The sequence below is a fragment of the Rhinopithecus bieti genome, unplaced genomic scaffold (genome assembly GCF_001698545.2).
Source record: "Rhinopithecus bieti isolate Rb0 unplaced genomic scaffold, ASM169854v2 scaffold_1710, whole genome shotgun sequence".
In the NCBI taxonomy this organism is placed as follows: domain Eukaryota; kingdom Metazoa; phylum Chordata; class Mammalia; order Primates; family Cercopithecidae; genus Rhinopithecus; species Rhinopithecus bieti.
The window spans coordinates 533,337-546,724 of record NW_016803559.1 but is presented as its reverse complement, the minus strand read 5'-3'; the positions used below and the strand labels follow the sequence as shown (position 1 = coordinate 546,724).

At 39.1% G+C, this 13,388-nt stretch overlaps 1 protein-coding gene across 5 annotated transcripts in view; it reads right to left on the bottom strand.

Annotated features, from left to right (window-relative positions):
• Positions 1-13,164, bottom strand: part of AKAP7 (A-kinase anchoring protein 7) — a 155,076-nt gene extending 141,912 nt beyond the window's left edge. For 2 of the 5 annotated variants that reach the window (XM_017888597.1, XM_017888603.1), the window contains exons 1-2: positions 12,859-13,163; positions 9,034-9,165 (exon numbers count right to left, since the gene is read on the bottom strand). In XM_017888597.1, coding sequence (XP_017744086.1) covers positions 9,034-9,165; positions 12,859-13,123 — 397 coding nt within the window. In that variant the 5' untranslated portion in view covers positions 13,124-13,163. Of the gene's footprint in view, positions 1-9,033; positions 9,166-12,858 lie in introns of all 5 variants that reach the window. The other 3 variants (XM_017888590.1, XM_017888592.1, XM_017888610.1) reach the window with 2 other exon arrangements.
• Positions 13,165-13,388: the final 224 nt, after the last annotated feature.

The following is a 13,388-nucleotide window of genomic DNA, read 5'->3' as shown; positions in this document are numbered from 1 at the left end:
TGTAGATAGTATATTGCTCACAGTAAGTATAAGTATTGTTTTATGAAATTTTTATTTCCATTTTTTGCATACACTGTTTATTGAGTGGCCATGTATAGTACATTCCTTACTGTTAAGATAAAACATATAATCATTTTTTCTGTGTTTTACTCACACTCCAATATGAATAATACTAAAGAGGGGGACAGAATTAACACAATATTTAAAAGACCACTGACACTTCCAGCATTTTATGATGTTTTCTACCTTATCTATTTAACACTAAACTGTCTTCCTGTCTGTAACAACTTATTTTTGCCATTTCAAACATCCTATAAATCCATTTTGAAGGAAAAAAAAATCATAATCTCTCAAGGTAATGGTTATAACATATAACAACTCTAACCATTCTGGTATCAAGAAAATGACATAGTGTAAAACCACAACCCAGAATACTTTCAGGTAAAAATTAAGTAGGACATGGTTTGCCTAAATTTATTTAGTTTTCTATAATTTTACCAATAACTATTTAACTTTCCTTTGAACTGGATAATCTAAAATTTTCTTGTTAGGCATCACAGACTGTGTGTAGTTTTAAAATACCAAATGACAGATGGGGGAAAAAAGGAATCCTGTATTTATTGCTATAGTACAGTTTTACTGACCCTTGTAATACACTTTTCTTAATTCTGTGAGCCCTGCTGATTTATCAGACACTTGATACACACTGAGCCCAATCTCTCTCTCTCTCTTTTTTTTTTTTTGAGATGGAGTCTCACTTTGTTGCCCAGGCTACAGTGCAAGTGGTGCGATCTCAGCTCATTGCAACCTCCACCTCCCAAGTTCAAGCGATTCTCATGCTTCAGCCTCCTGAATAGCTGGAACTACAAGCATGCACCACCATGCCCGGCTAACCTTTGTATTTTTAGTAGACACGGGTTTTCACATGTTGGCTAGGCTGTTCTTGAACTCCTGACCTCAAGTGATCTGCCCTCCTCAGCCTCCCAAAGTGCTGAGATTACAGGTGTGAGCCACCATGCCCGGCCCCAATATCTCTTCTCTCTTGTTTGCATAACATCTCTGATTTTATCTGTAAAGTTTATTTATATATGGCCAAAGTATAAAATCCGTGCGCTTTTCATTACAAACTCCATTTTATTTACCACTCTGAAATCATAATGTAGGTTCTAAAATACAACTGAATATTATTCTTTACTTTTACTTTCATATGAAAATATAAGGAACAAAGTATTTATATAATCATCTAGTTTACCAATTAGAATCTCAAAAATCAATGGCCATAGAACAAAATGTAGAAAAATTTGGCCACACGCCCAGGACCTTTCAACTGGATTATTAACTTCATTGGTTAGCAAAAAGTCATCAGTTGGAGTACAGCTCATAAACCCATCTTATAAATTTAATTTATTCCACTTGTTAATTTTCATAATGATTTCAGTAGCCATTTTAATGTGTTGTAATGAATCTGGTCTTGCTGACAAAGCCTGTAACTCTCTGATATGTGTATTTGTTTTTTTAACTGAAGCACCACATGTCATTTTATGTAAACTATCTAATTTTTTTCTCAAGTTCTATTTATTCCCTCAAAAACTACAAAGAAATGAATGATGAGAAAAATTAAGTCATCCATCTGTTATTGTGGTTTCATTGTTTTCACACTTACTCTTAGCTAAATGGTTGAGAATTAATTAGATTTGTTTTGATATTTTATTTTTTCTTGTTATTTAGGCAGCTAAAATCTTCAAAGTAACCAGTCCTAAAATTCCTTAGCTATATGACTTAGAATACTATCTTCTATATTTCATAGAATATTTTTTTGAGACTGAGTTTCACTCTTGTTGCCCAGGCTGTAGTGCAATGGCACAATCTCAGCTTACTGCAACCTCCACCTCCCAGGTTCAAGCGATTCTCCTGCCTCAGCCTCCCAAGTAGCTAGGATTACAGAGACACGCCACCATACCCAGCTAATTTTTTGTATTTTTAGTATAGATGGGGTTTCACCATGTTGGCCAGGCTGGTCTCAAACTCCTGACCTCAGGTGATCTACCCGCCTCAGCCTCCCAAAGTGCTGGGATTACAGGCATGAGCCACCACGCCTGCCCGTATATTTCATAGAATTATTCCCCTTTAGTATCTCAATAATCTTTGGCAAATTACTAAAACTTTCTTAAAAAAATAATCTTACCTTCTCCCTCTTTAAGTTTCTATGACGATTATGTGCTAGGTGCAGTGGCTCACACTTGTAATTCCAACACTTTGAGAGGCTGAGGCAGGTGGATCACTTGAGTCCAGGAGTTTGAGACCAGCCTAACCAACATGATGAAACCCTGTCTCTGCTAAAAATACAAAAAAATTAGCCAGGTGTGGTGGCGAGCACCTGTAATCCCAGCTACTCGGGAGGCTGAGGCAGGAGAATCGCTTGAACCCAGGAGGCGGAGGTTGCAATGAGCTGAGAACGATCGCACCACTGCACTCCAGCCTGGGTGACAGAGAAGGACTATGTCTCAAAAAAACAAAAAAAGTTTCTATGAGGATTATGTAAGAAAATATAAGCATTTAGCAATGTGCTAGAGGTGCTCAATATTATTATTATAAAATATTGCTCTTAAAGGGAAATTTTTTATAAATATTTAATTTAGCAAACATATGCAAGAAAAAATCTGGTGAAACTAAATTAATGAAAATGTACTGAGGCTAGTTACATTTTTTTAAGGACTTAACATGTATTGAGGAATTGAATCTTTCCAACAATCCTGTGAGACAGCTACCATTATTATGCCAATGTCATCGATAATGAATGAACTTGAGCCTGGAAAAAGTACACACTAGCTGAACTAACTACATCCTCAGCTCAGCACCAATAACAGTACCTAGTACATAACACACTCAATAAATATGTGTTGAATTAATTTAGTGATTGGGCTTGTNAAGGACTATGTCTCAAAAAACAAAAAAAGTTTCTATGAGGATTATGTAAGAAAATATAAGCATTTAGCAATGTGCTAGAGGTGCTCAATATTATTATTATAAAATATTGCTCTTAAAGGGAAATTTTTTATAAATATTTAATTTAGCAAACATATGCAAGAAAAAATCTGGTGAAACTAAATTAATGAAAATGTACTGAGGCTAGTTACATTTTTTTAAGGACTTAACATGTATTGAGGAATTGAATCTTTCCAACAATCCTGTGAGACAGCTACCATTATTATGCCAATGTCATCGATAATGAATGAACTTGAGCCTGGAAAAGTACACACTAGCTGAACTAACTACATCCTCAGCTCAGCACCAATAACAGTACCTAGTACATAACACACTCAATAAATATGTGTTGAATTAATTTAGTGATTGGGCTTGTTCCAATTTTTATTCATTTTCTTATTTTTTAACAAAAGAAAAGATATCAACAATTTATGTTATTTTGGGGCAGATATTTGCCTTAAGCTCTCTCATAATAACATTTGGAATATGTAGTATATGCTTCCTCAATTAATTATAGAGGACACAGAAAACAATTTATCTTTTATTTTTTTAATCGACGCAGGGTAACCACCTATTATATCAGGTACAAAGATTCAATCTTTATTTGATATAGCATTTTTCTACAAAACAAATTTTAGGTGAAGGTAAGTTTCAATTTATATTTTAAGATGTTTAAAATCTAAGTATTTTTTAAATATAATAACTTGTTAGGATTCGTAAGTAGCAAAATTACAATTTCCCATATCTTCAAAATCTCCAATTACAGAGTAGAATTCTGTGTGACGTAAAATAAGAATTATAAGCATTTTAATATAAGGAGAACTGAATTCCACATTTAGGGAAGACATGACACACAAAAAAAAGGAAATCAAAAGACTTGATTTAAATGTGGCTTGAGACCAGGCATAGCGGTGCATACCTGTTATCCCAGCTACTCAAGAGACTGAGGTGGGGGGATCACTGGAGCCAAGGAGTTTGAGACTAGCCTAGGCAACATAATGTGATCCCATCCCTAAATAAATTCAATAAATGTGGCTTGATAGTTAAGAACTGTGATTCCCTTAAGAGACTAGAATCAATTAAACTAAAACTCTCCACAAAGTCACACTGTGGGAAGCACACTAACCTATTCCCAACAGCAGAATGACTCTCCATTCTACTTTCAGATGCAGAACAGCAGCAATCCAAATGTTTTTCTGGATGGTTTACTGGGTTTATAATCAACTGACCCACAACATTTCCCGTGTAAACAGCAAAGACCCCATCCAAGTCAACCACGCACTAAGCTGGATTTTCTACTAAAACGTGTCTACCCTATGGAGGTTGTACTGTCTCCTCATCATTTCCTTTTTTGTTTTGTTTCTTGAGACAGAATCTGGCTGTGTTGCCCAGGCTGGAATGCAGTGGCACAATCTCGGCTCACTGCAGCCTCTGCCTGCCGGATTCAAGCAATTCTCCTGCCTCGGCCTCCCTAGTAGCTGGGATTACAGGTATGTGCCACCATGCCTGGCTAATTTTTGTATTTTTAGTAGAGATGGGGTTTCACCATGTTGGCCAGGATGGCTTCAAACTCCTGCCCTCAAGAGATCAGCCAACTTGGCCTTCCAAAGTGCTGGGATTACAGATGTGAGCCATGGCACCCAGCCTCCCCATCATTTCTAAAAGATTTCCATTGTACATACACTTTGGATATTTCACTTCTAATATACTTTTACATTCTCGTATTTAGTTCTAATGCATGTTATCTTCTAATTTTTGTTATAATATTCTAAACTATAACCCTAATAAAAGTCTGTTCTTAAAAACAAAACTAACCAAAACACATAAAGACCCATCTCACCCAACCAGACCACATGCTGCCTAATCAAGATACCACACTCACACTGAAGGCAATACAGCTGACAATTGAGACACTAACCATTTCAGGGGGAGTTTTCCTACTGCCAAGGATTCCCCTTCCCATGATGTTTTTGTTAGCACTACTTTCCTCATTGCTCTGCCAGGGTGTCTATTAGCAAGAATTTCTTGGCAGTTAACTCGCAATTTCCACACGCCAAAGAAAACTAAAGGAACCACAGGCAATAACCAGCAGCCTGAGAATTTTGAGGTTGCCATCTACCATGGAGGAAATGAGTAGACTGATTACCAAATGTACAAGAAAGCCAAATTCAGTCCATTCAAGCCACAAACTAATTATATTGTGTTTCAGGCACAAACACTATTATTATATCTTTCTTATGGTTTAAGGGTTGGCAATAAAACTCTCAGTTTTGTACATTTCTATAAAATCTCACTTCAGAAAACTAGTTAGTAGTTTCTGGTTTGCAAAGAATTTTACTATTTGTTCCTTAGTGTTTTAGTAAATGCTATCATAAAAATGAGAGAGTAAGTTGTCCCCAGATAACTAAGGGGTATGTTTCAAAGGTTTTATAATAACATTTATTCATTATTTTACATTTTTAACTTCTTTCTTGCATACATTATCTTTTTAGCCATAAAGCAACACTATGAGATAGACAGGAGGGAATTTTTATTCACACTTTAAGTGTCAAAGGTCCAAGTAGACAATGAAGAAACCCAAATTTAAAACACAAGTTTTCTGTTTTTCCCTTTGTACCACACTGCCCATGTATAAGTTGGAGCCTGGAATTTTAAATCCATCTTCCCACAGAAGTAATATATTACATGGCGGTTTGGAGTCTAGACTAATCCACAAAGACTTTTAACTCATAAAGCCTGAATTATCAAAAAGCATATATATTAGTTAAAAGTAGACTTTTGTGGACTGGCCTAAGCCCCTAATATACATAGATAACATCATTTCTTTGGTAAAAAAATACACCATATCCTAGAGAGAAAAGACCCTGTTCATAATGAAGAACTAGCCATTCTTCCAATGCACATCCTCTGAAGAAACAGCTATTGCTTTCAGAGCAGGAATGAAATGCATGCCACAAACACATCCAGCCCCTTCCTTCTTTCTCGTCACAATGGCTATTAATCTTCTTACCAGTAAAGATACAAGAATATGGTGGCTACAGAAATACTATTTGCTCTCTGGGATTCTGAAAGTATCTTGCTTTCTGTCGCTAGTAGAAGCTATGTGTTCATACACACGAGACATATGTAAGATATGTATAAATCAGAAGTGCCTATAGCTGGAAGAATGAACAGACTCATCTCTTGTTCCAATCTAACTTATGCACTCCAATGAGAGTGATTCAGAGACTGGAACAAGGCTCAGAGGGAGACGTGCAGGTGAGTAAGGTCCATGGTGGGCACACAGGACATGGTTATTCATGAGAAGTCTTCTTTATTTACGTCCAAATTAGACAAAGTAGTGCAATCAGAAAGAAGTGATTGAATTTTTAAAATATATTCATTTTATTTGCTCGACAAGTAGGAAATTAAGAGGAAAACATTAAATCCTTGCTATTCTCACTTTTTTCTTTTTTTTTCTTTTTTTTTTTGAGATGGAGTCTCGCTATGTCGCCCAGACCGGAGCCCAATGGCTCACTGCAAGCTCCGCCTCCTGGGTTCATGCCATTTTCCTGCCTCAGCCTCCCAAGTAGCTGGGACTACAGGCGCCCGCCACCACACCCGGCTAATTTTTTGTATTTTTAGTAGAGACAGGGTTTCACCATGTTAGCCAGGATGGTCTCGATCTCCTAACCTTGTGATCCGCCCACCTCGGTCTCCGAAAGTGCTGGGATTACAGGCGTGAGCCACCGTGCCTGGCCACTATTCTCACTTTTTTCTAAGAGGATCTTCTACTTAACAGGTATGTAAATTCTTCAGTGAAGACTTCCCCAACAGCTGTGAAACTCACAAACATGGTTCTTCTCTACAGGGCAGTTGCAAAGGAAGATAGGAAACACCTCTTCCTGATTCCTTTTCCCCTTGGATTATGGAATGGGAAAGACTGCTTAATAAAATATCAGAGACTTAATATGTTTTAAGTATCACCTCCCCAAAATACAAGTCAGGTTCACTGCCTCCAGAAGACACTGTGATAAAGAGTAGTGTGGTTTCTGAGACTGGCTAAGCATCAGAATCACCTGAGATGTTTAAAACAAATTTTAAACAAAAAGATTCCCTGGTAGGAGGTAAAGGCTGAAAAAGAAGAATCTGTGCTTTTACATCGCTCTGTAGAAAATTCTGATGGTCAGATAATTTCAAAAGCCCTGGATAGTTCATACTCATCCCCCAAGCCTCTACTCTTGCCAAACACCTAGGAAGGCTTCCTTAACACCCTCTCCTCCCACACCCAGGTTAGATGCCTCCCTGCACACATCCTCACGCCATGCACTTCCAGAGCAGCCTGTACGGCATTCATCTTATGAGATGATAGCTGTCAACAGACTGGCTCCCCAACGAAGCTGGGAGCTTTTTGACGTTCAAGACTGTCATGTGTTTTAACATTCCCAATGTCCAACACAATGCCTGGCTACAAATGTTCATCAAAGAAATGACTAATAAATCAGAAACCAGATTCTGTTACTAGTTCTTTCCCACTGTGTGAATTTAATTTACTTAACTGCTCTAAGTCAGTTTTCTTTTCTCAAAATGAAGAGACTAAAGCAGATGATTTCTTACGCCACAGAGCCCTAGTCATGAAGAAAGCATATCAAACCACGGCAAGGCTTTATGTAAGACTGCAAACAGCTGAATGGCACAGAGTATGCAGTCAATAAATATTTGAATATATTGATGCTCTTCCTTATTTTCCTCCCCACAAGTAACCTGGACAATAGTCAAATCTTTAAAATTTTCAGTGGCGGTAAACCCAAATACCATGGACAGTATTGTTTTTACAATGACATAAAACAGATTTTTTTTTAATTTATTTATTTTACTAAAATAAAGATGGGGGTTTCGCTATGTTGACCAAGCTGGTCTCAAACTCCTGGCCTCAAGTGATCCTCCCATCTCAGCCTCCCAAAGTGTTAAGAATATAGGCATGAGCCACCACATCTGGCCAAAACATGTATTTGGATATTTATGTAATTCCAGCAGTATTTCAATCAAGTAAGCACTGTTGCTCTAAAGTTTGTGAATGAAGCTCTCAAGAACTGAATCGATCCAATACATGAATATTCAATTAAAAGTTGACCTATTCTCAATATTAGCCTGTTGAGCTCCGTTGGGGCAGTGATAATGCCCATCTTGTTCACCGATGGACCCTCCCAATGCCCAGCAAAGTGCTTAGAGGATACCAAACAGCTAGTAAACATGTGTTAGATAAACGGGTACTGCTGAAATCAACAGTGGCTCCACAATAATCAAGGGCATTATCTAGCCCATTATTTTCAGAAGTAGCTTATAAACTAAAGAATGAGCTGGCTCAACATTTTGTGAGATATGTCAATATTATCTGTGATTATTTTATCACAGATTATTATTATATATTAATATAATAATATATTATTATACCAATAGATATATCTATATATTATATTATAAGATTATATAATATATAGGATAATATATATTATATAATATAATATATAAGATTATAATAATATCTATTTTAAAACTATTAAATAAAAACAAAACAAAACTTGGCCAGGCACAATCATTCACATCTGTAATCCCAGCACTTTTGGAGGCCAAGGCAGGAGGATGGCTTGAGCCCAGGACTTTGAGACCAGTCTGGGCAACATGGCAAGACCCTATCTCTACAAAAAAAATAAAAACGTAGCCAGTCATGATGGCACACATGCCTGTGGTCCCAGCTACCTCCCACCAGGAAGTCTGAGGTGGGAGGATTGCTTGAGACTAGGAGGTCAAGACTGCAGTGAACTGTGATCACACCACTGCACTCCAGCCTGGATGACACAGTGAGACCGTGTCTCAAAAAACTAGAATAAATAAAGGAAATGAAATCAAAATTAAAACTCAAAAACATAAGTACTAAAAGTGAAATAACTTACAAAGAAAAAAATATATATATAACATATATATATAACATATATATATATAACATATATACAACTAAATTTACTACTCATTGCTTCTAAATACATGTTTACTTAATAAAGTACTTACTTCCACAGTCATCCTGAATATCTACAGTAGCAAATGGCATGTCTACCAGAGAATTCATAGTATTGGCTTCAAATTCCTCCGACATTTTCTTTTTTCTTGATACATTTTCACACTCATTGGAATTAATTTCTCCTTTAACATATCACAAACAGAAAAAAAGGATTATTTAGCTTGTTATTATTTAAACTTATATCCTAAATGAAAATAACTCAGCTAACTGAATATAGATTAACATCTGTTAAGAAAGTACCACTTGTGTTCAAACATATCATAAAGTTATAAACATTTATACCACATTCTATATTTTTGTACACACTTATAAAGCTTTTATCATTTTCTAAAACACAGTATTCAACGTATGATTAGATGAAAACTGAGTCAATCAGTAATCCTCAAGATCTTTTATAGCTATATTTTAACTCTAAAACTACATTTTTTTTCACATACCTTTTAAAACAACCAACAAGGTTTTGTCAGTCATTCTCATTCTTATTTTTAGCTATCACTTATGTGCTCTTATTTGTACAAGTTCTGGCCTATAATTTTTTCTTCAATAAAGACTTTCAAGTTGTTTCTCTCTATCTTTACATCAAACACTGGAAATTTAGTTTAAAATACATGGTTCTAAGTAATGCTTTTCTGAAAATTTGATTATTAAGAAGCAAATGATCTTACAGTTTCCCTAACTCCTCTCCCATGGTCATGTACTAACTTTAAAGTCATATTTCCTATTTAGTCTTTTTGTTTGTTTGCTTTCTTGCTATGGGTAGAACAATCATATACCTTGGGTGGAGGTAAGAGAAAGAAGGTGTATGTTTAAATTGATAAAGTTAATTGCTAAATTTATCAGATGGTAGTCTCCCCAGTGCCATTATAATCCATGCCTTTATTGACAGACACAAATGCTGTCTGAACTAATAAGATTGAACAGAATCCTGGAATACTAACATAATTTTTACTCTAGATATTTACTAAAGATTAATTTACCACTCAAGATATTAAAGAAGTCCTTTAATTCATTGTCTTGTAACACTCTATTTTCAGATACAATAGCTGTAAAACGTATTCCATTAAGAATATGGCTTACAACATAGCTATGATGATAGGCCATAGTTAACATACATGCCAAAATACATAAAATTTTATTGCAATTTGATTAATCTCTACTATTGTTCACACACCCACATCCCTGTTGTATTAGTCCATTTGCATTGCTATAAAGGAATACCTGAGGCTGGGTAATTTCTAAACAAAAGAGGTTTATTTGGCTCCTAGTTCTGCAGGCCGTACACAAAGCACAGTGCCAGCATCTGCTTTAGTGACGGCCTCGAGAAGCTTAAGATCGTGGTGCAAGGCAAAGGGAAGCCAATGTGTCACATGTCAAGAAAAAGAGCAAGACAGAGAGGCAGAGATGCTAGCCTCGTTTAAGCAACCAGATCTCACATGAACTCATTACCGCAGAAACAGCACCAAGGCATTCATGAGAGATCTGCCCCCATGACCCAAACACCTCCCACCAAGCCCCACCTCCAACATTGGGGATTACATCTCAACATGGGATTTGGAGGAGACAGACATAAAAACTATTATTATTCTGCCCCTGGCCACCTAAATCTCACTGCAAAATATAATCATCTCTTCCCAATAGTCCCCCAAGGTCAACTCGTTCCAGCATTAACTCAAAAGTCCAAGGTCTCATTTGAGACTCAAGGTGAGTTTCTTCCACCTATGTGGCCAAGGCTAAACAGTATAAACTGCTTGTAAATGCTAACAACTATGCTGAATATATTCATATGTTTCTCATTTCTGCTATTCAAACGTTTCAAAATTGAATATTACCTTTCTAAGAAAAACAATACATACATTTTAAGTATATTATAAAACCATACCTTTAAATATATGCTAATATTAAAATATAGGTGAAGCAAATGACTTCATCAAAAATAGGCCAACAGGGCCGGGCAAGGTGGCGCACGCCTGTAATCCCAGCACTTTGGGAGGCCAAGGCAGGCAGATCACGAGGTCAGGAGATACAGACCATCCTGGCTAACGCGGTGAAACCCCATCTCTACTAAAAATACAAAAAATTAGCCAGGTGTGGTAGCACACACCTATAGTCCCAGCTACTCAGGAGGCTGAGGCAGAGGAATTGCTTGAACCCGGCAGGCGCAGGTTGCAGTGAGCCGAGATTGTGCCACTGCACTCCAGCCTGAGCGACAGAGGGAGGCTCTGTCTCAAAAAAAAAAGAGAGTGAAAAAAGGGTATGGACAGTTCGCCCACTGTCACACAAAATGCAAGTTTCCTACCTGGATAATAAATGACTACTCAATTTTGCTAAGTAAGTCTCTCATCACTCAACTAGGTAAACAGTAAATTTATCCCAGCTGAGCAAGTTGGCTCACACCTGTAATCCCAGCACTCTGAGAGGACTGCTTGAGCCCAGGAGTTCAAGCCTGGGTGCCATGGCAAGACCCCGTCTCTACAAAAAAAAAAAAAATTAGTCAGTCATGTTGGCACGGACCTTGCAGTCCCCGCTACTTGGGGAGGCTGAAACAGGAGGTTGGCATGATTCCAGCAGATCCAGGCTCTAGTGAGCCATGATCGCGCCAGTGCACTTCAACCTGAGCGACAGAGCAAGACTCTGTCTCTAAATAAATAAACAAATAAATAAGTTTATTCCTAAGAACAACTAGAAAGGGCCAAAGGCATCCATTCTAGTTCTGGCTTAGCTACTAAAAACAGTATTAACATCTTACACGTTAGTAAATGTTGACCGCTGCGTAGAAATCAACAAGTTACCTGACCTCCAGGCTTTCCTTTCCTCCTCATAAAAACGGAACAAAAGTACAATCCAAATTATTGGGGAGAACTGGACAAAATAAGTTAATAACGTCCGAAAATGGATGAAAGGAGGAAGTAACCTCTACAAACATCTTAAACTTTATATGAGTAAGGAAAACACACAGATATGCTAACAGGATCCTGAATTGCAAGGCCACGGCACTTAAACAAGGAACTGGAGTATGGCTCATTTCTCCTTAACAAACTCCATTCCCAAGCGTTTCCTAATTGCAAAAACTCACTGTCATCACTCCATTCACTTAACAATTGTAAACATATTTACATGAGTTAACTGCTATTTATATAGCACACGTTAACGTTTTTATGCTCTTTATACCCTTGTATGAGTTTATCCTATGAAAATCTTGCAGAGGAGCACCTTTTCTCTAATTGGTTTGCGGTCCCTTTTACCGAAAGTCCAACCCCTAACTCGCTCCACTCATAAAGTTCAATTCACAACAAACGCTGACCCAAACTGGAAATTCATCCCGGGCGCTAGTATAGACTTGGCGCCAATTTTAAAAGCGGTCATGTCCAAACCTGGCAGAAAATCCTAAATGAGGCAGTATGGTGGTTCAGGTGGTTAATATTTGTGATATAAGATAAAAGCGAGATTTTACTAGGTTTTGTTTACATTTACTCACATCGACACCGTCGAAAGCAATGTGTATTGGCATTAAGTTTGTGCAAAGGGTCACAGGATGAGAAAGGGAAAAAGAAAAGTGAAACTCGGGGATGGGCTCAAACCCCCGCCTCCTGTCGGACCCACAATGCGTGCATTAAAACGCTTCGCTACAGGCAACACCTATGTACACTCGGTTGCACCGGGCTCCTCGGTGCTACCCTGAGTCCTTTCTGGAAGGAGGGAGACTCGGAGCAGGGCCGGCGCGGGTCAGGCCCTCCCAGAGGTCGAGCGCAGAGCGGGTCCAAGCCCCCGCGGCTCCTGTCGCCCCCGCCCCGGCCCGCTGAACAGCTAGGTCTCACCCGCTTCGGCGCGCTCCATGGTCGCGGCGCATGCGGGCGGCGCGTCTGGGCTGGCGGCAGCGGCGGTGGCGGGCCGCAAACAAGGGCTGGAGGAGAGGTTGAGGCCAGGGCGGGGCCCGGGGCCCGAGGGTAGTGGGCTGGGCCGGGGCGGAGTCCAGCAACAGGCGGCGTGGGCCCGGCCAGCGGAGGCCAGGCCTGCGGAAGCGCGGAGCTTCCCAAGCCGCAGCCTCCGCGGCAGCAGCAGCAGCAGCCGCAGCGCCGGCATGTCAGGCCGGACGCCGGAACCAACCGGAAGGGACCGACCCGAGTCGCCGGCGGTACCCGGATTCGAGCGAGAGGGGCGGCCGCGCTCGGGCAGGGCGGGGGAAACTAAGGCCGGCGACTGCGGCGTCACGGCAGCCCAGGTCGTCTCGACTCTGCAATGCAACGCTGGGTCCTCGCCTGCCTCCCAAGCCCCGCGGCCTCCGATGGCCTTATAAGCCCTCATTTAGATCCCGTGGTGCAGCCTTTCCTGTCCCACGCTTTCAGGG